The 26,103-nt window shown below is 46.2% G+C and overlaps 2 protein-coding genes across 4 annotated transcripts in view; one reads left to right on the top strand and one right to left on the bottom strand.

Annotated features, from left to right (window-relative positions):
• Positions 1–11,042, bottom strand: part of ASCC1 (activating signal cointegrator 1 complex subunit 1) — a 331,000-nt gene extending 319,958 nt beyond the window's left edge. For both annotated transcript variants that reach the window (XM_044297852.1, XM_044297853.1), the window contains exons 1-3: positions 10,991–11,042; positions 4,702–4,817; positions 4,519–4,618 (exon numbers count right to left, since the gene is read on the bottom strand). In XM_044297852.1, the coding sequence (XP_044153787.1) occupies positions 4,519–4,618; positions 4,702–4,813 (212 nt within the window). In that variant the 5' untranslated portion in view covers positions 4,814–4,817; positions 10,991–11,042. The remainder of the gene's footprint in view (positions 1–4,518; positions 4,619–4,701; positions 4,818–10,990) is intronic.
• A 231-nt stretch (positions 11,043–11,273) lies between these two features.
• Positions 11,274–25,331, top strand: ANAPC16 (anaphase promoting complex subunit 16). Of its 2 annotated transcripts, XM_044297532.1 has the most exons (4): positions 11,274–11,326; positions 12,846–12,997; positions 19,648–19,722; positions 24,852–25,331. In XM_044297532.1, the coding sequence occupies exons 2-4, from the start codon at positions 12,856–12,858 to the stop codon at positions 24,986–24,988; spliced, it is 354 nt and encodes a 117-aa protein (XP_044153467.1). In that variant the 5' UTR covers positions 11,274–11,326; positions 12,846–12,855; the 3' UTR covers positions 24,989–25,331. The 2 variants fall into 2 exon arrangements, with proteins under 2 accessions (XP_044153467.1, XP_044153468.1); XM_044297533.1 differs by lacking the exon at positions 11,274–11,326 and having other exon boundaries at positions 24,867–25,331.
• The last annotated feature ends 772 nt before the right edge of the window (positions 25,332–26,103 follow it).

The raw sequence follows: 26,103 nt of genomic DNA, 5'->3' as shown, positions 1-26,103 counted from the left end.
TATTAGAGTGGATATGCTCCTAGACTAGAACTGAACAACCATAACTTTTATTGACAAAAATTCATACACATAAAACTGTTAAAAACAAGTGCAGGGAAAATGGCGACATCACTGGAAGAGAACACAATGGCAGCAGTTCATAATAGTACAAGAAAAGCTAAATAAAGTGCAAGTGCAAAAAGTATAAAGGACAGAATCAGTTACCCATGTTGTGTCTCCTACAGGATGGCGCCAACCCCGACGCGCGTTTCAGCGGACCTTCGTCTGGGTCTGGCGTCATCACTGCGGGACACACTCAGAATTGTCACGCGATGATCCACGTCACGCATGTGCGGCCCCCCTTTTTTCATTATATTCCTGGATCCATGTGTATGAATTTTTGTCAATAAAGGTTATCATTGAGTCATGCGGTCTGGCAGTTTTCTGTAGGTGTTTGTATTGTCATTTGCCATAGGCATGTGCTCATTTGAGCATTACATCGTTGTGATTACTATTTGATAAGAGATTGATTTTTACTTTTATTTTTATATAAATGGCTGGCCCGCTCCGGTTTTTGTCCATAGACTGAACAACATTTGCAATATTGAGACCGGCCTGCAATGTATAGCCTGATGGCCCAATTACTGGCTCATACATCATGCAGATAGTATAGCCTTTATGAATGACACAAAAATGCTCTTAAAGGGGTTCTGCACTTTGTTTAAACTGATGATCTATCCTCTTGATAGATCATCAGCTTCTGATTGGCGGGGGTCCGACACCCGGGACCCCCGCCGATTGGTTGAGAAGGCAGCGGCGCTCCAGCAGCGCCGCGGCCTTCTCACTGTTTACCGCTGGCTGAGTGACGTCACGACTAGTATCACTGGCCTGGGCGGGGCTAATCTCCGTTCCCTTCAATGGAGCTTAGCCCCGCCCAGGCCAGTTGACAAGTCGTGACGTCACTCGGCCAGAGGTAAACAGTGAGAAGGCCGCGGCGCTGCTGGAGCGCCGATGCCTTCTCAAACAGCTGATCGGTGGGGGTGTCGGAACCCCGCCGATCAGTAGCTGATGATCTATCCAAAGGATAGATCATCAGTTTAAACAAAGTGTAGAACCCCTTTAAAACTGCAAAATGTTATAGGACTGGGAATGAGTGCCGTCTCAAGATGGCTCCTTTGCCAGTTCTCTGAGGCCAAAACTGCATTCCCTCAGGTCACATACAAACTTGCTGTAGCCAGCAGCTTCCTGCCAGCCAATCAGATTGTATTCCTGAGAGACACGCCTCGTCACTCTGAAGCCTAAGGGCTCTTTCACACCTGCGTTCTTGTCTTCCGGCATAGAGTTCCGTCGTCGGGGCTCTATGCCGGAAGAATCCTGATCAGGATTATCCTAATGCATTCTGAATGGAGTGAAATCCGTTCAGGATGCATCAGGATGTCTTCAGTTCCGGAACGGAACGTTTTTTGGCCGGAGAAAATACCGCAGCATGCTGCGCTTTTTGCTCCGGCCAAAAAAACTGAAGACTTGCCGCAAGGCCGGATCCGGAATGAATGCCCATTGAAAGGCATTGATCCGGATCCGGCCTTAAGCTAAACGTTGTTTCGGCGCATTGCCGGATCCGACGTTTAGCTTTTTTAGAGTGGTTACCATGGCTGCCGGGACGCTAAAGTCCTGGCAGCCATGGTAAAGTGTAGCGGGGAGCGGGGGAGCAGCATACTTATCATCCGTGCGGCTCCCGGGGCGCTTCAGAGTGACATCAGGGCACCCCAAGCGCATGGATCACGTGATCGCATGGCACGTCATCCATGCGCATGGGGCGCTCTGACGTCATTCTGGAGCGCCCCGGGAGCCGCACGGATGGTAAGTATACCGCTCCCCCGCTCCCCGCTCTCCGCTCCTACTATGGCAACCAGGACTTTAATAGCATCCTGGGTGCCATAGTAACTCTGAAAGCATTTTGAAGACGGATCCGTCTTCAAATGCTTTCAGTACACTTGCGTTTTTCCTGATCCGGCGTGTAATTCCGGCAAGTGGAGTACATGCCGAATCCGGACAACGCAAGTGTGAAAGAGGCCTTAGGCTATATGCACACGACTAAGTAACGGCCGTCACACAGCAATTTTTAGCACCTATGAAAGTCTATGGGGCTATTCACATGGCCATTTTTTTAACGGCCAGTGAATAGCGTCCGTCCAAAAATATGACAGGTCCTATTTTTGGCCGGACAGACCCATTGAAATCAATGGGACCGTTTTTAACGGCTGATTGACAGGAGTGCACCCGTCTAACGGGTACACAGGCCATTTAGGGGTTAAAAAAAACACTCACCTGATCAACTTGCTCGAGGTGCGGCAGTCTCTTCTCTCTTCATTGAGCAGGACCTGCCGAAGGACCTGCAATCTGCGTGGTGACGTAACCACGTGGGAGCATGCAGTGACATCATCGCGCACCTTCGGCAGGTCCCGTTCTGTGAAGAGAGAAGAGACTGCTGCAGCGTGAGCAAGTGGATAAGGTGAGGGTTTTTTTGTTTTGTTTTTTGGGCTGTGGGACTCTATGGGAACATTATATAAACCACGGGGGACATTATTTAAGATGGGGCCCTACATTGGGGGCATTATTAAAGTTGGGGGCGGTTAAAAAGATCATATACACCGTGGAGGACATTTATTTAGCTGGGGGCATTATGAAAGCCGGGGACACTATAAAAAAAAATTCTATACACTGTGGGGGACATTTATTAAGCTGGGGGCCTACCTGGGGGCATTATTAAAGCTGGGGACACTATAAAAAAAATGATATACACTGTGGGGGACATTTATTTAGCTGGTGGCCTACATGGGGGACATTATTTTAGCTGGGGGCCCACCATCCTGTGGGTGTTCTCAGAAGGGTGGGTCTAGAAATAACTGCCAATCAAATTCATCCATTTTTCATGTCCGTTTTTAAAGGACATGAAAAACTGATCCAAAACGGACATTAAAAACGGACACACGGCCAGAAAATGGATACACACACTGATGCAAAATGGCCATGAAAAACTGACAGTGTGTCCATTTTTAACGGACGTTTTTTTTTCACTGTTGTGTGCATGAGGCCTAATACAGGCATGCAGTGGCTTGTCTATCTTAGCCGGAGATAGACAAGCCATACCGCTTTTTCCCAGAGGGACAAGGAAGACCTGTCGCCTCTCCTGACTTGTCTGTTTTAGCAGCTACTTGCATCTCCCTTGTAATGACAATTCTGGAGCATCTATTCCTATGACTCTATGATGTGCCATTCCTCTATTCTTCTTGCTAAAAGTTCTGATTGACTTACTGTCAGTTTGTAATGAAGGTGCAGATAGGTGTTACCAGTTGGGGGGGGGGGTGTCCCTGCACAGTCATACATTATCCAATCAGTGCTACCAGCGTAAGGACACCCTCCCAACTGATAACACCCAACTGGACCTTCATTAACAACTGCTAGTCATTAATTCATAACTTCTAACAGGAATAATACAGGAATGGCACATCATAGAGTCATAACAATAGATGCCCCAGAATTGTTATTACATGGGGAATGCAAGTAGTTACATGTCAGGAGAGGTTACAGGTCCTCTTTTAAAGGGGGTGTCCCATCTTGCACATTGGAGGCATATCGCTAGGATATGCCCTCAATGTCTGATAGATGCAGGCCGCACCTATCTCTAGAACGCAGCCTGTGAAGTGAAGGAGAGCGGATTGATTGATAGATAATTGGAAAACATTAAAGGGGTTGGCCCATCTCATACACTGTGGTGATATCGTTAGGCTGTCCCCGCACTTCTCTCTGGAACAGAGCCCACAAAGTAAAGAAGAGCGGACCGCGCATGCCCAGCCGCCCTCCATTCATTCCTATGGGAGTGCTGAAAACAGCCGAGCTGCGTGCTCAACTATTTTTGGCATTCCGACAGGAATGAATGGGAAGCGCACTGCTCCATTCAATTCTATGGGGCCAAAGGAAATAGCCGAGCCAGCGCTCGGCTATTTTCGCCGGTCTCAAAGAAAAGGAGGGCGGCCGCACATGCCCTTCTTCACTTTGTGAGCTCCGTTCTAGAGAAAGGTGCGGGCACATCCTAGCGATATGCCCCCAATGTACGAGCTGGGCCAGTCCCTTTGATGTTTTATGATTATCAATATATAATGAAAAGTTAGCAATTTTTGTGACCTACTCACAGTTTCCCAGTTTCTTGCGAATTCAAGACCTCTCCTTGCTGCCAGTGACTGGAAACATTTTTCACTGACAGGCTGAAAACCTGTTCCGATCCTGTTCACAGAAAACACAGCCTTGTGCCGGATCCATACTGGTGGCGCCCACTTGCATAGAATGGGACACGTTGAGTTTTCTATTCTCTCCATGTAAAACTACGGAATCTGCAATGGAGGTTCCTGAAGCCGCCAGTGCAGATGTGAACACAGCCTTAAACACAAGCTATGCGAGTAGCACATCTTCATCAGGACACGTTTTTTGGCTTCTGTTCCATTCGCCCAATAAATATGATGAAAGTAGTTGGATACTCACTTAAAAAGCTGGCTAGGAAGATGTAGGGAACATTGGTATCCCTTCTCTGTCTCCTCAATCACGAAGTCATCGCAGGGCTCATCCGCACATTGCACGGACTCTGCATGGAGAGACAAACGCGAATTAAACAGGAGGTGACTAATGATGGTTTCCATGTAACCGACAGAACCAGCGATACATTACCCCTATAGAAATCATCCTCCTCTTCTTCATTCTGATAAGCTGCCTCCTGAACCGTGTTCTTCCTGTATATTCGCCCTCCGATGTTGATCAGGGTGGGACGCAAAACCTCCATGACGCTGACACAAAGGACAAGAGAGAAAATTAGGGTGTGGGTCTGCACTGATGTGGAAAACCAGAAGCTGTAACGTGCAGGATTTCCTTATTTCCAGCGTTCTCTAGCGTAATATGTCCATACTTCCAGACAATCCATCTAAAGTATACACAGTACCATCTAATATGGCTTCCATGACAGCTCTCAAGGCTCTGAAACTGAAGATCAGACTAAGGCCTCATGCACACAACCGTTGCTTTGGTCTGCATCCGAGCCGCAGTTTTTGCGGTTCGGATGCGGACCCATTCACATCCGTTGCTCCGTTCTGTGGCCCTGCAAAAGAAATACAACATGTCCTATTCTTGTCTGCGCTTTGGAGACAAGAATAGGCAGTTATAGTAAAGGCTGTTAATGCCGTTCCGCAAATTGCGGAACGCGCACGGACGCCATCCGTGTTTTGCAGACCGCAAAACACACCACGGTCGTGTGCATGAGGCCTAACTATATGCATCCTCTCCCCAAATATTACTGCCTGACTATGCAGATCTGCAGTTCAGGGTCTGGAAAGCCGGGTAGGTCAGGAGCTGTAATAACATCAGTAGGTGGACGGAAAAACTGATATAATTACAGGATACCTCCAACAGTACTGGGGGTACCCTCCAAGTATTGGAAAAGTAGTCCTTAGAGGGGCATGCTAGCCTGTAGATATTCATGATCTTTCCTCAGGATAAGTCATCAATATCAGATCAGTGGGGGTCCGACACCCGACAATCCTACATTCAGCAACAAATCAATGGCCGCAGCTGGAAGCAGAAGGCTCCAGCCCCTGTGTAGGAGCTGGTACACTGCAGCTCAGCTCCCATTTAAGTGGCTCCATCCACTGTTTTATCTCCAAGACTTCTAGGAAGAGAAAATTTCCATGGCTTTTTTTCCCAGAGAACATTGCCTTTAAAGGGGTTTTATACTGATGACCAATCCTCAGGATAGGTCATCAATATCAGATCAGTGGGGGTCCGACACCCAGCACCTCCGGCGACCAGCTGTTTGAAGAGGAGATGGTGCTCCATGCGAACACTACTTCCTCTTCAGTACATTGCCCGTTGTCTTGAAAGTGCAGCATAATTTCGAGCAAGTACTTGTAATTACACTATGCCGCCACAAGGGAGACGCCATGCAGTGTAATGAAGAGCAAGCAGTGCTCTTATGGAGCTCCCCCTCTTGTTCAAACAGCTGATTGGAGGGGGTACTGGGTGTCAGACCCCCGTCGATCAGATATTGATAACCTATCCTGAGGACAGCTTATCCTTGAAGGGTTCTTTATTCACAAAGGGTCCATAAAAATGTACAAAAGGTGCCAAAGAAAAATGCACCGTTTCGACTACATGGTAGTCTTTCTCATGCTTCAGAAAGACTACCTAGTAATCGAAACGGTGCATGTTTGTGAATTAAGAACCCTTGAGGGATATGCTGCCATTGACAATTTTTGGAGTATCTATGTAGAAACCATAGTGGATCTGAGGTTGCAGAGTGGCTGGTGCATTCCTGGTGAAGTCTATATGGTACCTTAGTGCTGCTTTCAACTTGTGCTTTTTCTATCCTGAGGATAGGTCATCGATATAAAACCCCTGCACAACTCCTTAAAAGGGGTTATCCCATGACTAGTCTAAAAAATTAAAATCAGACATCATATAGTACATGACAGTCTCTTTTCTAACAAAGACCCAGCCCTGTACCTCACATGGATCCAGAGATCTCCCCATTCATTGCTCTGCTAGATTTACTCTGGGTTCACACCTGAGCGTTGCGCAAACGCGCGTTTTACGCGCGTTTTTGTCGCGCGTTCTTATGCGCGTTTTTTGTAATAGTAAACGCGCGTTTGACGCGCGTTTGTGTCATTGACTGCAGTGTCCTATGGCCACAAACGCGCGTCAAAACGCCCCAAAGAAGCTCAAGTACTTGTTTGAGCGTCGGGCGTTTTACAGCGCGTTCGTACGCGCTGTAAAACGCCCAGGTGTGAACCATTCCCATAGGGAAGCATTGGATTTCATGTCTTGAGCGTTTTACAGCGCGTTTGAACGCGCTGTAAAACGCTCAGGTGTGAACCCAGGGTTAGGCAGTTGAAGGATGAAACTGAGCATGTGCAGCCATCTCAGTGAGCAGGTCAAAGAAATAAGAAAAAAACAAACAGCAGGTGGCGCTATACAGATACATTTTATTTAAAAACTCAGTGACTATGCAAAATTGTTAGCTACATGCAATTACAAAAGTATTCAGAGCCAGATGCTGGTTTGAAAACTGTAGAATATTTTTCATGGGACAACCCCTTTAAGTCACTCCGAACCAGCTGGAACCAGTACTCCCCCAAAAGCTGCGATCAGTAATTGCATTCTTTATACATTTCAGACGGGTTATTAGAAACTTGTCTGCAAAACTACAACTCCCAGCATGCCCGGACAGCCTACAGCTATCAGCCTACATGGTGGGAGTTGTAGTTTTATAACAGCTGGAGGGCTGCAGGTTGAGCATCCCTGATGCTGATGATGATGAACGAGTCAGAAAAATAGGCAAAGACGGAACATGCTGCATTTTTCTCAGCACAGGTCAACGGTCTGTACGGAAAATCACTCATGCGAAGATAACTCATTCAATTCCATTCTAAACTGAAACCGGTCTAAGGCCCCGGCCGTGTGCACTACGGTTGAAACAATTGCTCGATTGAATCGAGTAATTCAACACAAAAAATAGTGTTTGTGTCATGTGACCACAGAGCGGGAGTGAAGCGCTTGCTATTACTTACCGCTCCGTGGTCACCCGCCGGCCCGTACCGCGCTGCCCTTTCAGCTCTGACACATCGTCAGGACATAGTGCACGTATGTGTGCACTATGACCCGACGCTGTGTGACGTCAGTGCAGTGCGCGGAGTAGACGACAGAGGAGCAGCGCCCCTACAGGAAAGGTAAGTACTGGCACTTAGTGGGGCAGACTGATGGCACTTATAGGATGGGTGCCACAAAATGTCTCAATTCTACTGGCATGCAGCACCTGAAGGAATACAATGTCATACTGCTCAATGATTCAGGTTTGTCCACAAATCCTAACTATAAAGCTGGTCAGATATAGGAGATAACTTCCAGGTGAACACCCTCCCGATCCCCCCATACACATAGATGCTCAGCCATGCATGTGAATGGGAGAAGGGAATAATCTGGTACCAGACCCCTCTGGCAGGCGGCTGATCTCCAAGAATAAAGGGGTTGTACAAGTGAAATCCAACACCGACCCTTATCTCCCTGATATCTGATGTTGCGGGAGATCCCACACACATTAGGCGACTTTCACACCTGTGGCAGAGTGATCCGGCAAGCAGTTCCGTGAAAACGTATGCCAACTGATGGCATTAGTAAGACGGATCAGGATCCTGATCCGTCTTAAAAATGCCTGATCAGTCCAAAAAATGCAGGGGGTCTTTCCGGTGTCATCCGGTAAAACGGATCCGGCATTTTTTTTTTTCACCTTTTTTTAGGGACATATCCGGCATTCCGGTATTTTGAATGCCGGATCTGGCACTAATACATTCCTATGGAAAAAAATGCCGGATCCGCCATTCAGGCAAGTCTTCAGTTTTTTTGTCCGGAGATAAAACAGGAGCGCACGGCGTCGTTGGTTGCTATGACGCGGTGCGCTTCATGCCGCCGCTGCACTACAGTAATACACTGGTATGATCAGCGGCCTAAAGCAGAGGCGATAAGCCCATGGAAATCTTACAGGACAAATTTACAGAAGAAGCTGGAGATCAGAAATGAGCCACTAGCCAAGGATACAAAAAAATAAGCTGAAGGAACTTAGGGGGGCAAGCTGATGGCAGGGGGGCAGCTCATGGCACTTAGGGGGGCAGCTCATGGAACGGGGGGGTGGAGCTGAAGCCACTGGGGGGGGGGAGAGCTGAAAGCACTGGGGGAACGGAGCTGATGTCACTGGGGGGGAACTGATGCACAGGGGTGAACGAAGGGTGTTGGGGACTGATGGCAGGGGGTCTGATGAGTTTTTATAAAGGAAAACAGTCTACTAATTATTTTTTTCTTATTAGAGTACTCAATTAATCGTAAAAAAATAAATCGGTAGAATACTTGTTTTTTAAAATGATAGTTTACTGCAGCCCTAGTGTGCACAGCGCATCACAGATGCGGACCCATTCACTTGAATGGGTCCGCAATCCGGGAGATGCGGTGCGGAACGGAGGCACGGATCTGAAGCATATGGAAGCACTACAGTGCTTCTTTGGGTTTTCTGTCCGTGCCTCCGCACCGCAAAAAAGTAGTGCATGCACAACTTTTTTGCGGTGCGGACAGTCAGATGCAGATCACGGACCCCATTCAAGTAAATGGGTACGAGATCCGCATGCAGTGGACCCATGGTCGGTGCCCGTGCATTGTGGACCGCAATTTGCGGTCCACAGCACGGGCCCAGCCTGCACACGTTCGTGTGCATGAGGCCTAAGAGAAACTTCGGCTTCCCATGCAAATTAATTTCCAAGTGTCCTGCAATCTCAGTGTCCACCCCTGCCAAATAGACTTATTCACATCACCCAGGCCTCCTCCATCATTCAGATGTCAAGCAAGCTTAGACAGGAGGGGCTGGTGTCAAGATCATAGGACACTTGCCTGCTGAAGAAACGCCCAGCGGACCCTTGGAGATGAATTAGCACGTGACACAGGTGCTATTCAAAGTGCATTTTCTAAAGTATTATGCATTACTGATGGCACACAAGGAGGCCAAAAAACGCTGACAGGTTCCGATTAGCTGTGTAGAAAAAGCATTAAACATTAAAGGGGTTTTCTAGGACTCAGGATAGGTCAGCAATATCTGATCAGTGGAGGTCCTACTCCCAGCACCCCCTACTGATCAGCTGCTTGAAAAGGCTGCGGCCACTTTCTAAGCCAGTGGTGTCGCAGTCATAAATCCTATTCCAGAGAATGGACTTGGACTGCAATACCAAGCACAGCAACTACACAATGAATGGCGCTGTGCTTGATAAGCTGTGAGGAGGCCTGAGGGCTGCAGCCTCTTCAAACAGCTGATCAGCAGTGGTGCTGTGAGTAAGACCCCCACTGATCAGATATTGATGACCTCTCCCGAGGATAGACCATCAATAGTGTACTCCTAGAAATACCCTTTAAAGGGGTTTTGCCATCTCAGACAATGGGGGCATATGCCTAGGTCTACCTCTGGGCGCCACACCTACAATGAGAACAGAGTGGGGAAATGAACGGAGGGCGCACTGCGCATGTGCAGCCAGCCCTCTATTCATTTCTATGGGGCAGACGAAAATAGCCGAGCTCTGGCTTGGCTATTACTGTCTGCCCCATAGAAATGAATAGGAGCAGGGGCTGCGCGTGCGCTCTCATTCACTTCTATGGGAGCAGCACTTGGTGGTGGATGAACCCCGGGAAATTCGGGGTCCTCCAGCCACAACTCTCCCAGCTCCGTTCTCGTTGTAGGTCCCTGAGGTGAGACCCGCACCTATCAGACTAATAGGGAGCATATCCTAGCGATATGACCCCGTTGTCTCAGATGGGATACCCCATCACTAGAGATGTAGGGGCACATTGATCTAATCTGGCGGTGGATCTGCTGAAGTCATGTAGAGGTGCAGGCCTCTTTATAACTACGCCGATCCTCTGCCAGTTCTAGATGCAAGACGGCTTCCATTTAGGCCTACTCCTGTTTTAGGTATGGTAAATAAGAAGGGGGTCATTCTACAAAAAGATGGTCATTTCAGGGGGTATATAAGAATGGAGAAAAGGGTGTAGTGTCCAGACTGATCACATGTTGTCTGTGGTATCACTCCATGTAAATCTACCTGGACACACATGGGGGTCACAGTCTCTCGACCAGGGGTAGGCAATCTTCAGCACTCCAACTGTTGTGAAACTACAACTCCCAGCATGCAAACATGCTCGGATGTTCTCACAGCTCCCACAGAAATGAATGGAGCCTTCTGGGAGATGTAGTTTCAGAACATCTGGAGTGCCGCAGGTTGCTGATCCCTGCAGATCTCCTGGCTGATAACAGCGAACAATAGCCATTCATAAATGACTGTGACTAGGATACAGAGCGCCCAGCATCAGCTATGGAGACCGATCCCACCCAGCATCCTCATTTACGTCTCCCCACCGCAAATTGCCCGCACGAGCTTACCAACTAATGACGCGTCACTACGTCATCTCCGTGAGCCGGAAGGAAACGACAGACTTTAGGGCGTCATCCCGTGCCGCCATGTTTGCTGCTGGAAAAAAAAAAAGGACAAATGAATTTGGAATCTTTTCCAAATCTCGCTTTAATTTTTCTATTTGCATTTTTTGTTCGGTGCGATAGGCTAAGGAATTGAAATGGATTAGTTAGGGCAAGTCTTTGCCCATATGGAACATGGCAGCCTGAGGCGCCTAAGGGAATGACGTCATCGCGCCCCGCGCATGCGCTGTCAAACCAGAGGGTTAGGGCTGGAACTGCTGCTGGTGTCTGCACGGCTGTGAGGTGAGGAAACGTACCTGTCAGTGGTGTACGGGGGACTACAAGTCCCATACTGCAAAGCTAAGGGCTGTTGAAGGCTGCAGTGATCTCTGTTACATAATTTTGCGGTCCTCCTGGGGGGGGGTGCAAAGCTGGAAGCTTTGTCCCTGGTTACTCGCTAATATGTGAACGGACTATTGTGCTGGGGGCGACTTGAAGGCCAGGCACCCATTCTCCAAATCTGCGTTATAAGCTTCGTAAGTAGGGACGAGTGAAATTGTGTTTTAGTTCGGCATGCAAAGTTCAGGTTATCTAATAATTCCGTGATAGCAGAACCTTGTGCGCCAAACTTGAAAACAGAAGTTTGCTCAACACTATTCATAAGTAGTGTTGAGTGAACTTGTGTTTTAAGTTCGGCGTCTAAAGTTTGGGTTCGGGTTATCGAAGAATCGCGTTATGGATTCTAAATTCCGTTATTGTCCGTGGTAGTGGAATCCATAACGCGATTCTTCGATAACCTGAACTTTAGACGCCGAACTTAAAACACACGTTCGCTCAACACTATTCACAAGTCATGGATTGATGTAACCGCCACGCTTTTTTAGTCACTTCCCAATACAAAAGAGTCTAAATGCAGAGATCCGTTATGGCGCTGTGCCAGCTCCGATCCCGACCATTTAACGCTTAATAGCGAACACAGCGGCGTAAACGATTAGACAGGGAGGGGACCTCCACCGGCACATCCTGCTGATGGGTTTCCATGGCAGCCGGGAGACTAATGAAGTCTACCAGGTCGGCCATCTTTGTGCTCCTACTAGGCAGGGCCTGAAACGGATGCCCATCAGTGTTGCACTGACAGGTATAATACACTGCAATACATAAGTACGACTGTGTATTATGTTAGCGATCAAAGCCGTTACATGGTCAAGTCTCTTAGTGCTTCTTAGCTACTCCAAAAGAAAGATAAGTCAGAACGGAGACGGAATCCGTGCGCAGAATGTTAACTTTTATAGATGATGAGATCACATATGGGACTATGGGGGGTCAGAAATTTCTGATGGCTGCCACATACGCCAGAACATCCTATTTGGATATTCATGTGCTGATTCTGGACATGTCACCCCCTGAGGAGCATGTGACCCCCCGGGCGGAACTTGTCAGACTGTAGTGGGAAATCCAGTGAAGACAGGTGCGGAGCAGGTAAGTAGAAATTTCTTCACAGCTACCACGGAGGTAGGTTTACTATGTGAAGATGAAAGGAGAAGAATGAGGGTGACTCGCCTACAGAAGAATCGAGCAAGAAATTGGCCACATGGGTAAATCGCGTGTCCACCTCCATCTCGGATCCTATGGTCGTGAACACCACAGCACTACACTGTTAGCACTGCTAGCTTTATTTCAGTAACTGCCAATATGAGAAGAAAACCGAACTTGTAGATACCAAGCAGAAAGCTGATGACCTGAGCGTGCACCCATTACATGACCGATGAGGTTTTATTTATGACGGAGCCATTTTAATTCTCACTATTTTCTTTTCTCTCAGGCACTTTGTCATGGCCGCCTCTTCTTCATCTTCTTCAGCTGGTGGTGTGAGCGGGAGCTCAGTTACAGGATCTGGCTTCAGTGTTTCAGATTTGGCTCCACCCAGAAAAGCACTTTTCACTTGTCCAAAAGCAGCGGGGGAAATGCTTGAAGGTGTGCTTCACTTGCAAAATAAAGTGCACTGTTTCTAGTCTATTTTGTAATATTTTAAAGGGGATTTTGACCATGCTAAACTGTTGAAAGCACTAGGTAGCGGTCATAGAAAGTACCCTTTGTGGAGGTTTTATTATCTGGAGTAGTGTAAATATGAAGATTTGTTCTGCTCCTGTAAGTTCCCTGGAGACAGAGCTTCATTTTGAAGTGCTCTCTGCGTTGAGCTGCTTCACATCTCCTCTGCTCTGAGTGACAGCTGGAGCATCCAACCAGGAGACCACTACAGCTGTCGATCAGCAGAACTAGGGTCTGTGAAGTAGAGATCACATTTTCACTACTCCTGATAATAAAATCTCAGCAAAAAGTATGTTTGCACTGTTCTTCCCAGTCCCTACCTAGTGCTGATAGCATTTTAGCATGGTCAAACTGCTGACAGATGCCCTTTAATGATTTTGTAATATGATGTGGCTGGTACTGCTGATATCTTTGGTATGAGACACAGATGTCCTACTCCAAAGAAAGAGCAACCTTAAAGAGGCTGTCCAAAATTAGAAAAACATAGGTGTCCGTGGGTTGTATCTTGTATTGCAGCTCAACTCCATTGAAATCATAAAGTCAGTGCTGCAGTACTGTACATGGCCTGTGGACAGCGGTGGTGCTGTTTTTGGAAGAAAGCAGCTCTGTTTTTCTAATCCTGGATAACCCCTTTAACCTCCTAAAGCCGAATGCACACTGCCATGTTTCACAGCCGTGAGCGATCCGTGGCAACCCAGCCTGGATTCCTGCTGAGAGCAAGAGCGCACGGCGTCATTGGTTGCTATGACGCCGTGCGCTTCATGCCGCCGCTGCACTACAGTAATACACTCATATAGATCATACCAGTGTATTACTGTAGTGCAGCGGCGGCATGAAGCGCACAGCGTCATAGCAACCAATTAACGCTGTGCGGTCCTGCTCTCAGCAGGAATCAAGTTCGGGTTACCACGAAACGCTCACGGCCGTGAAATACGGCAGTGTGCATTTGGCTTAACAGTCACATTAAAATTGGAAAAACCCTCCCATAAAATGTCTTTTTTTTTTTTTTATTGTACATTTTGAATATGTGTCTGCAAGAAATCTTGTTGGTGCACAACTCTAGGGCCACAATTGCATTTCTAACCACTTAGTGACATACCGTATTTTTCGCCGTATAAGACGCACCTAGGTTTTTGGGGAGGAAAATAAGAAAAAAAATTATTTTTAACCAAAAGGTGTGCTGTGTGTTTGGAACTAATGGTGGTCTGTGGATGGCACTATTACTGGGGATCTGTGGATGACGGACACTGTTATGGGGGGATCTGTGGATGACGGACACTGTTATGGGGGGATCTGTGGATGACGGACACTGTTATGGGGGGGATCTGTGGATGACGGACACTGTTATGGGGGGGATCTGTGGATGACGGACACTGTTATGGGGGGGATCTGTGGATGACGGACACTGTTACGGGGGGGATCTGTGGATGACGGACACTGTTATGGGGGGGATCTGTGGATGACGGACACTGTTACGGGGGGGATCTGTGGATGACGGACACTGTTACGGGGGGGGGATCTGTGGATGACGGACACTGTTACGGGGGGGGGGATCTGTGGATGACGGACACTGTTACGGGGGGGGGGATCTGTGGATGACGGACACTGTTACGGGGGGGGGGATCTGTGGATGACGGACACTGTTACGGGGGGGGGATCTGTGGATGACGGACACTGTTACGGGGGGGGGATCTGTGGATGACGGACACTGTTACGGGGGGGGGGATCTGTGGATGACGGACACTGTTACGGGGGGGGGGATCTGTGGATGACGGACACTGTTACGGGGGGGGGGGATCTGTGGATGACGGACACTGTTACGGGGGGGGGGATCTGTGGATGACGGACACTGTTACGGGGGGGGGATCTGTGGATGACGGACACTGTTACGGGGGGGGGATCTGTGGATGACGGACACTGTTACGGGGGGGGATCTGTGGATGACGGACACTGTTACGGGGGGGGATCTGTGGATGACGGACACTGTTACGGGGGGGGGATCTGTGGATGACGGACACTGTTACGGGGGGGGGGGGATCTGTGGATGACGGACACTGTTACGGGGGGGGGGGGGATCTGTGGATGACGGACACTGTTACGGGGGGGGGGGGATCTGTGGATGACGGACACTGTTACGGGGGGGGGATCTGTGGATGACGGACACTGTTACGGGGGGGGGATCTGTGGATGACGGACACTGTTACGGGGGGGGGGGATCTGTGGATGACGGACACTGTTACGGGGGGGGATCTGTGGATGACGGACACTGTACGGGGGGGGGATCTGTGGATGACGGACACTGTTACGGGGGGGGGATCTGTGGATGACGGACACTGTTACGGGGGGGGGATCTGTGGATGACGGACACTGTTACGGGGGGGGGGATCTGTGGATGACGGACACTGTTACGGGGGGGGATCTGTGGATGACGGACACTGTTACGGGGGGATCTGTGGATGACGGACACTGTTATACATGTGTCATCCACAGACCCTCCCAGCCCATAACTGTGCCATCCACAGATCCCCCGCCGCTCCTGTATACTAATGTAATATGTCTTATTCAATTAATAGTTATTAAATATGCCTCTTTATTCCTAATAGTACCTTAAATCCTAAGCGTTTCAGTACAATGCCGGCAGGCCGGGCGGCCGGCGCGGCGCGTCACTCACTGACGTCACTTGCCTGCGCCGCCTGCTTCATTCATAAAGTAGGCGGCGCAGGCACGTGACATCATGGAGTTACGCTGCCGCCCGCCCGGCCTGCATACTACTGAAGCGCTAAGGATTTAAGGTACTATTAGGCATAAAGGGGCATATTTAATAACCATTAATTGAATATGACATATTCAATTAGTATAGCGGCGGGGCTATAGTACAGTGACTGCACCGCCCCGCCGCTATTGCCGGCCCCAGCTCCTCCGCCCAGTCCCTCCCCGAGTCCCCGCTCGATTTACATCGCAGCTTGCGATGTAAAACTGACAGCATTCGCCGTATAAGACGCAGGGGCATTTTCCCCCCATTTTGGGGGGAGAAAAAGTGCGTCTTATACGGCGAAAAATACGGTAATTATTAATTTTAGCCTTAAAGGGGTTGTCCGGGTTCAGAGCTGAACCCGGACATACCTCCATTTTCACTCTGGCAGCCCCCCTGACTTGAGCATCGGAGCAGTTCGTGCTCCGATGCTCTCTTTTACCCTGCGCTAAATTGCACAGGGCAAAGGCATTTTTAGGATTTCCGGTGACGTACCGGGGCTCTCCATGGGGCTGACAGGAACCCCGGTGACGTCACCGGCACTGATGGGCGGGATTTAGCTCTGCCCTAGCCAGTAAAACAGCTAGGGCAGAGCTAAAGCCCGCCCCTCAGAGCCGGTGACGTCACCGAACACACTGCCGGGCGGAAGTTACCGCCCGGGAGTGTGTTATTGAAAACAAGAGCCCGTGCCCTGCGCGGTTTAGCGCAGGGCACGGGAGCGCATCGGAGCATGAGATGCTCCGATGCTAGGCTCAGGGGGGCTACCGGGGTGAAAATAAGGGTATGTCTGGGTTTAGCTCTGAACCCGGACAACCCCTTTAAGGACCAGTAAAATTTTCCCCATTTGTGTTCAAGCAGTCATAAGTTTTTAATTTTTTCTCCTAATTTTATTTTTGATTTGTGGGCTGTCAGCTCCCGAACTGTTCCCCCCCCCCCCCCCTCTAGACTGAAGGGGAGGGGGTGCTAATTTAGCTGCTCATATCGCTGGATTGGTAGCAGCTAGAGATGTCAGCTTTGTTTTGTTTGAAAGCTGACATTCCAAGATTTCAAACAATACCAGAATAACAGCAATATCTTCACTACATGGGAAGATATCACTGTTCACAGAAATCGGGATGCAGTGAATGCAGCTGAAAGTGAAAGTAAAAGCAGGTTTCCCCACTTATATTCCCAACTTGATTTCTAACAGTGATATATCCTGCTTATCTGTATGAAAGTCTGGAATGCCAGATTTCAAACAAGACCAGTCGAATGTCTCTAGCTGCCAATCCAGAGATATGAGCAGCTAAAGAACCCCCTTCTGCCCAAACTGGGCTCTAGCAGAACTTAAGTACTTTTCCCAGAGCCAAAGCTGGACTCGGGCAAAACAGGTGGTTAAAGTGGATTTCTAATGTTTCAAAGCACTTCTGGACACTAACGTATAGGGTAGCCACCTATAGGTGTCACTAGAGTGTTTTCATCCTAATTTGCATCCTTTTTACCGGTGAGCATTATTCTATAGACTCTCTTCTGCTGGATCTCCACAAGGAGCATGGTAGCTTTTGAGACCCAAAATTTGCATTAAAAGTGCCATGATGTGATCATGATGCCATCATTGTCTGAACGCTAGGAGTCCTACTACTTGGACCCCTGCCAAAGTGTAGAACAAAGGGGCACAAAGCACTTAGTAAAGTATTGAGATTATCTCAGAAAAATGTGATTGGCCATTAGTGCATTTTTATTGCGTATTGCGTAGGGGTGAGGAATGGGCACGTTTGCACCTTGCCACTCCACTTCATGTCTATGGGACTGACAGAGGTAGCCGGGCGTTGTACTCTGTTATCTCTGTCAGTCCCATAGAGTTTGAATGAAGTAGCATTGCATGTGCTCGACCATCGCTCTATTCAAACTCCTGGAATGAAATTCAGGACCTCCATTCTAGTGATCGATGTAGGTCCCAGTAATCATACATTTATCACTTGTATTGTAGATATTTTGTGGGATAACGCCTTTTAAAATTGCTTGGTGGGCAAAGCCATGCCACTCATTCCTTTTTTTTTTTTTTGTTTTGTTTCATGTGGCACTGCATGGTATAGAAGCCATGACTATATAGAGCAGCGGTTCTGGAACAACCAGACATAATCAGTAATAGAGGAAGTAAATCAGAGCGCAAGTAGCTTGTTCACCACTGGAGGGCACTAGAAGCTTTCATAGAAACGTACCGTAGTCAATAGGGAACCTGAGCTGTAAACTGAGTGCTTTCTCTAAGGGCTTTTTCAGTGTTTTGCGGGCTGTTTTTAATGGATCCGTTTTTTGTTTCAGTAGTGTTTCCAGTTCCATTCAGTTTTTTCCGTATGGCATATAGAGTATACAGTAATTACATCGAAAAAATTGGGCTGGGCATAACATTTTCAATATATGGTTCTGCAAGAACGGAACGGATACGGAAGACATACGGAGTACAATCCGTATATGTTCAGTGTTTTTTTTTTTTTTTTGCGGACCCATTGACTTGAATGGATTTACGCGCAATAATAGGAGATGTTCTATCTTTGAATGGAAATGGAATGCATACACAGTAAAAAATTTTATTTTTTTGCGGAACCATTGAAATGAATTGTTCCATATATGGAACTAAAAAAACGGCCCGTATACGGAAGGCAAAAAACGTTCATGTGAATGAGCCCTAAACATGAAAGACTGAATTGCACAGTGAAGGTTTCTTCCTTCATTGGTTAACAAAGTGGAGTATTTGTTTTTTTTTTGCTAAATGACACTGAGATAAGCTCCATTTCTGGAAAAAAAAGTGCTACAAATACTAGTAACGTACAATTTTTTTGGCATGCATTTTATTATAGGAATTTTTCACACTAAAGAGAGAATTTATTTACTTTTATGCAGTTATAATTGATTTATAGTTTTCATAGAGCTAGCACTGCTGTACAGAAAATTGCTTATTTTAGACAAATATAGTATGTTAGGGCTGTGCCCATAATTAAAAAATAAATAAATAAACAGCTCATCAGCCTGATTCACCAACAGCACTTTGCCTATGTCAGTCACGTAGTGGAGAAGGAGGGAGAATGTCCTTACTGCAACGTGGCCAGCCACCTCCACTAATGAAAAAGCCCAGTGGCTGATGGGGAGAGAAGGGGGAGAATAGGATGGCAGGGGAGAGGGAAACTCACCACATCCTTGCAGTTCTGAATGCTGATAAGGTAAAAAGGTCCTTTGTTGATGTGACCAATAACATCCACTTTTTACTGGTGACATAGGGATAACATCATCAAAGGTCCTTTAATTTTTCATCATCCAGTAAGATCCTGCTACTAGAGAAACTTGGCCCTGTAAAGAGGAAATGGCTCCAAATTTTTAATAAAGACCAATTGATACAATGATTTTTAGCTCAAAAATTAGTACAATGTAAAAAGAAAAAAGATTGCCCACAAAGTTGTACATAACCTTTAAGCATGTGAGATAACTGTCGTAGTAACACTAGGTTTTTCAACAGTTATCGCTTCCAGTCCCCCCCCCATACACATACAGGCTCGACTGAGTGTTCATGTGTTATATAAGAATGTGAGAGGGGAGAAAACTGCTGCCAGACACCCCTGGCAGTGGATTATGTCCCTACAGCAAATTGGTGGAGAATATTACAATTCAGCTGCTTAATCTTTATCTCCCTTCAATATCTGCCACCGTATGGTCGGCCTGCCCTGCTGAAATTTGCAGGTTTGGCCCATATACATCTAATGTATATGTCCAGCTTTAGAATGTGCCTGTAATGGAATCTGGACAGTTAAAGAGAACATTGCTTAATTATTTTTTTGGGTCCTCTTTGCAGATGGCTCGGAGAGATTCCTGTGTGAGTCTGTGTTCAGTTATCAAGTCGCATCAACGTTAAAGCAGGTGAAACATGGTAAGTAATGAATGCAGGTCACATCTGTGCTCCAGTCCTGCCCCGGTATACAGATAACTGTACTTACTGGTGAAAGTGTACAAATATGAATGCGTTTTATTGTTTCTACCTTGATGGCAAGTGAGTGCAGTAGTTAAGAAATGTTTAATGTATGCACATAAAATAAATTATAAATCACTTTATTTGGTAGTCAGCATGAGGCTATATATGATATAGGAAAGGTAAGAATTGCTACAGCCTAGCAAACAACTGGTTACTTTCTGCTCCTATGACAGTAAAACAGAGTATACAATGTCATAAGATAGTGACACTTTGAGCTGCAGAAATACCATATGAGAGCACAGACCAAAGAATACGCTGCAGTGCTCGCCCAAGCGCACAGCTGACCGGTGAGGTTGCCAGGAGCTGGACCCCACCAATGAAATATTGATGACCTATGCTAAGGATAAGTCTTCAATATTTAAAGGGCATCGGTCAGCAGATTTGTACCTATGAAACTGGCTGACCTGTTGCATGTGCGCCTAGCAGCTAAAGGCATCTATGTTGGTCCCATGTTCATATGTGCCTGTATTGCTGAGAGAATTTATGTTTTAACATATGCAAATGAGCCTTTAGGAGTATTGGGGGGTGATGCAATTACACCTAGAGGGTCTACTTTTTCTGCAACTGCCGCACCCTCTCAAGTTAGATTGACGGGGCCAGGTGTGATGACGTTTTAACTGCCTGGCCCTGTCAAAGTGCAGGGGCGCGGCAGTTGCAGAGAGAGCAGAGCTTCTAGGTCAGGGTTTCTCAACTTGGGGCCCACCTACCAGTCATGTTCTCAGGATTTCCTTAGTATTGAGCAGGTGATAGAATTAGTGTCAGTGCATCAGGACTTGCCACAGGTATTCATTCTGTGGGATATTCTCAAATCCTGACTGGTAGGTGGGTCCCGAGGACTGGAGTTGAGAAACTCTGCTCTAGGTGTAACGGCAACACCCCGATGCTCCTTGAGGCTCATTTGCATATATATTAAAATATCATTTTCTCAGCAATGCGGGCACATATGAATATAGGACCAACACAGATGCCTTCCGCTGACAAGCGCACATGCAACAAGTCAGCCAGTTTCATAGGTACAAATCTGCTGAAAGATGCCCTTTTAAGGTCCAGAAAACCCCTGTAATCACATAACTGTTTTGCCCAAGTCCAACTCGAACAGAAGGGAAAGGGAAGGGCCGGCTTTACCTGCTCATATCTCTTGATTGGTAGCAGATACAGACATGGGCCTGGTCTTGTTTGAAAGCTGGTAAAATGACAGCATTAGCAGAACATCAGCAGGAGATATCGCTGTTAGTAGTCAAGTCGGGAATAAACGTGGTAAAAGCTACTTTTACTTTCTACTGTATTCACTGCATCCCGATTTTCTAACAGTGATATCTTCCCATGTTCTAAAGATAACGCTGTGATTTTGGTATGCCAGATTTCAAACAATAGCTACTACCAATCCAGAGATATGAGCAGGTAAAGCAGCCCCAGAGGAGGGGGGGGGGGAGCAGTTGCAGAGCTGACAATTTGCAGGAGGAAAGGAAAAATTGTAAAAATATCTAGAATGGCATTATCATTGTTATAGTGACCCACATAAAATTATGTTACCACACAGTAAACGCGTTAAAAAAATTCACAAAATAATGTAAAAATTGCAGTTTTTTTTATCTTTCCCCTATAAATTTAATATTAAAAGTTATTTAATACACTCTATATACACCCTAAAATGGTTCCTAAAAAACCTACACCTCATCTCGCAAAATAAAGAAAAAATGTAATAGGACAAATTTTAAAGTTATGACTGCTGAAACACAAAGGGGGAACATGTTACAAATACAATGGTGTCCCCTAGGTTGTGCACCAACAAGATTTACACGTATTAAAAATATACAATAAAAAAGTGACATTTTTGGGAGTTTTATTTTTTTTCCAATTTTTAGGTGACTGTGAGGAGGTTAAACTAGTAGATGGCATGGCATTTTCTGTAAAAAATAAATAAAATAAACTATCGCACCATGTCTTGATCCCATCTTTCGGGGAGTGGAATCCTTGTGCTCTCTGGATTGATAAGGGTAGAGGTCACACTGTAGCTTATTCACATATATAGGCAGGCGATCTCTCTTAAACATGGATGTCAAACTCATGGCCCTCCAGATGTTGCAAAACTACAACTCCCATCATTCCCTGATAGCTGTAGTATGCACAGGCATGATGGGAGTTGTAGTTTTGCAACAGCTGGAGGGCCACGAGTTTGACATCCCTGCTCTTAAACAATCCCTCCTACCTGTTTCTTTAGGGTGGTCTGAAAACCCATTGATTTTAAATCCTACTAGATGGAAATGACAACGCGTTGTGCCTATCCTACGGTTTTCTTCATTTTTTTTATTTGCTTAAATTTACATTTATTTTTAATTTTTTTTGTTAAAGGGGAAGGAAACTGATCCCCCCTCCCCCATTTAAAGGATGTGAACACACCCTGATTTAACAGACTGCTCTTGAATACTGCAGCACATTGATGCTGGACCCCCTGTAATTTGCTGATCACCAGAGCGGCTGCTTTTAGAGAACAGGTTGTTTTTAGTTGGGCGTTTTTTAGAACCAGTTGAAGTCAATAGGGCTATTCACTAATGTTCATAATCCTGGGGGCCAATAATGGGGGCATTCATAATACTAGGGGCCACTAAGGGGGGCATTCATAATACTGTGGACCATTAAGGGGGACTTTCGTCATACTCGGAGATACTAATGGGGGTATTCATAATACTGGGTGCCACTAAAGGGGGTATTAATACAACTACAGGACTCTAAAGGGGGAGTTATTAATACTAGGAACTAATAGGGGCATTAATACAGGGGGCACTGTAGGAGACATTATATATACAGAGAACACTGCAGGGGTTAGGATAAAAAATAAATACAATTCATTTTGGGCCATGTTAAAAATGGATGCAAAACTGCAATTAAAAAATGACAGACTGACAGAAAATGGCTGCCAAATGGTTAAAAAGTGAACATGAAAAACTGACAGTGTGAATGTAGCCTTAGCCAACCCCTGTGTCTAATGATCAATACTTGATGTACCTATTAAAGGGAGAACTCCAACCACTAACATTTATCACATTCAATAGATATTTAATAAATGTTAAATCAATGGGGTCTGACTGCTTAGACCCCTACAAATTGCTGGAACAGTCTGTCTGGAATAGCCCTTAAAATTGTGTCTTGTGAAATTCCTTGAAGGAAAGGGATGCAAATGACCTCTTAACAAGCTCTGCCCCTAATGCCATCAGATGTAAGGCAGCTATCCTATAAGTCAATGTTCAGCTCTTTAACTAAGCCTTGATACATGACTTGGATATTAAATAAGCCAGCACCTCATCTGCAGACGCCTGTTTCGGGGGTGATTGCCCCTCATCAGTGCAGAGCAGAGAGTACTGGGCGAGAGGCCTGTCAGGGATTCCTTCTATTGCCACTTCACTTCTTTGGTCTGCGCAGGATACATACCGTAAATCGCCTCTTCTCTATACCTTGAGCTTACACACAAAGATTATACCTCGCTACAAAAGGAGACCTAGAAGTCAACTCTGTTTTTTGCTCCTTTTATTTCGTTTTCATCCCTTGAGGGAAGTATATTTAAACACCGACCCTGATGGGTACAATTATATGGGAGGAGACCAGATCGTCATTTAGACCAGACATTTGTAAGCTTTGTTCTTTGATACCTGGGGCAGAAGGAGGTTAGTTGTCTTCCCCGGACTCTGTAAAGTAAAGGTATATTTACGTCGTACAATTTGGAGCCGACTCCCTAGACTATTACTGCAGAAAAATGGATGTTTTCTCCATTATAGCAATCATATGTTCCAGGTCTATCTAGCAATACAGTTAATTAGGACAACAAGTCAGAGAAACAACATATTACATTTTTACTATTCACTAAATGCTATGTACAACTAATATTTATCAGTAACAAGCAATTTCATTATTGGTGATTGCTTTATGGATTTGCAGAAGGCAATTATCATTTAAAGGGGTCTCAGAATATTAATGACCTATCTTCGGCCGCTGTCTTTTCAACCAGCTGAAGCTGGAGGTGTCTGGAGTCGGACCCCAGCCAATCCGATATTGATGACCTATACTAAGGATAGGTCATCTGTATACGAATCCCAGAAACCCCACCGACAGTCTAGTGTGTGTGGGAGCTCCCGACTCGCCCCCAGACAGATGATGTCAGAAGAGAGAAGGATAGTGCAAGTTGAATATTTTCTCCTGACCCTTTTGTTAGCTGCTGCCAGAAGCGTCTGGCAGCAGCTTTCTCCACTGTCACCATAAAATACACATTCAGCCGAATGTATGTGTTTCAGGGAATAGGAAGAGGTAGCTGTCAGCTGAATGTGTATGGCCACCTATAGACTGACAACCAGTCCTGCCAAACCCATTGGAGGAAATTCATCAAGACCGGCACTTTCTGCATCGGTCTTGATATTCCCTGCACTGCCGGAGGATGCATCCAATTTATGAAGCGACACAGGCCTTGTCATAAATTAGGCGCAACCTCCAGTACTCTCTGTGCGCTTAAACCTAAATCTACAACAGATCTGAGCTGCCGGAGACTTCTGGCTTCATTTGTGCAAGAAAACTGGTGTAAATGAAGATAAATTTGTTGACCACACCCCGTTCCCACCTGGAAAAATAGCGAGGGTGGCGTAAAAAGAGGCACTTGTTTAAAAAAAAAAAAAAATCACATTTAAAAAGTCACAAACACACAGCTTGCAACTTTTTAAAGCCACTTCTCTGGCGCAAGGGAGATGATAAATCTCTCTCACGTTGTCTTTAGACCCTCTATCTTGAGTGAGAGATAACCTCTGCCCACATCATTTGGACAAAGAATGGTCCATGTAGAACCTTGTGGCTTTTTAATGCTCAGACAGCCTGTCACCAGCTTAAGAACTCCTCGTAAATGTCCCTGTATACACATAGATAAGACTATGTTCCAGTCAAAGGCTGTGATTCATTATGATCCTCTGCAGTGATGACCTGAAGTCATGGAGCAACCTTGAGAGACAGGGGAGGATCCTGTTCTAATTGCAGTAACATTTGTTTAGGTCTAATCTTTTCAGATCAGCAAGTGTCCCGAATGGAAAAGTTGGCTGGATTAGTGGAAGAGTTGGAAGCAGATGAGTGGAGATACACACCAATTGAGCAGCTCTTGGGCTTCACACCTTCTTCAGGTGGAAAATAACCCGCGGCCTGAGTCTGACAGTACAAAAGGAATAAACTTTTAGTTTTTGGACTAAAAGAGCTCATCATCATACATGAGGCATCCAGAGCTTCGAAAAGTAATGTCTTCTGTTGTGGTGGTTTCTATGATTTGTTACATGGTGAACACTTTCACTACTCGTGACTGTCCTGACTCATTCACCAGGTTACCAACGTACCTAAGCTGTGAATGGACAGGGAAGAATGTTTACAGATTTGGATAAAATAAAAAACGTAAACTTTTATGTGCATTATAATGTATGTCTAATGTATATTTGCTTAAAGTGGTTTTTACTTTATTTTCTAAAATAAAGGCGATTACTGTAGTTAACGCTTCGTTAGTGTCTTCGTTATAAGAACAGAGGAATAGTGTATTGTCAGTGTGACAGAAATCCAATGGTCTGGGTATAAAGGTACTGTATGCAATGTGTGACGCTAAGGGTACTTTCACACTTGCGGCAGAGGATTCTGGCAGGCAGTTCAGTCGCCAGAATTGCCTGTCGGACGCAAACGGATGGCATTTGTCAGATGGATCCGGATGCAGATCCGTCTGACAAATGCATTTAAATACCGGATCTGTCTCTCCGGTGTCATCTGGAAAAACGGATCTGGTATTTATTTCTTTGCATTTTTAAAGGTCCGTTTTGCGGAACACTTAATGCCGGATCTGGCACTTATACTTTTAAATGGAAATTAATGCCGAATCCGGCAAGTGTTCAGGAATTTCCTGCCCATTATGCACATGTTCCTTTTTTTAAAGTAAGAGAATTAATTATATAACCTCTGAAGATGTCCTGCGATGCCTGGAACTAAAGGCAATTATTGTGACATTCCTAGGAAAGCCCTGTCTATGAGTCCCTCTGATCTGTAAACAAGCAAACACTTGTTCATGAGCTGGTTCGGTCACCTAAATCATCGTTTCTGGGCAGCAGATGGTGCTGTCTAAACAATGATTTTCTGTGGGGATGAGCGATCACAGGAGTAATCCCACCTCCCCATATAGCAGAGGTGATTGCGGCATGTAAATGCAGCTTTCACCTCCCTTAAAGAGCAGACCATTATCAGGAATAAACGTGAAGAGGCCTTAAGACATTAGCC

Source organism: Bufo gargarizans, chromosome 6 (genome assembly GCF_014858855.1).
Source record: "Bufo gargarizans isolate SCDJY-AF-19 chromosome 6, ASM1485885v1, whole genome shotgun sequence".
In the NCBI taxonomy this organism is placed as follows: domain Eukaryota; kingdom Metazoa; phylum Chordata; class Amphibia; order Anura; family Bufonidae; genus Bufo; species Bufo gargarizans.
The sequence above is the reverse complement of the archived record's forward strand: the minus strand, read 5'-3'. Positions and strand labels throughout refer to the sequence as shown.

Coding starts and splice junctions, on each gene's coding strand:
- ANAPC16 (XM_044297532.1), top strand. CDS start 12,856: ATGGCCGCCTCTTCTTCATCTTCTTCAGCTGGTGGTGTGAGCGGGAGC. Junction 12,998..19,647: donor AGCGGGGGAAATGCTTGAAG/GTGTGCTTCACT, acceptor TCCTCTTTGCAG/ATGGCTCGGAGAGATTCCTG. Junction 19,723..24,851: donor GTTAAAGCAGGTGAAACATG/GTAAGTAATGAA, acceptor ACATTTGTTTAG/GTCTAATCTTTTCAGATCAG.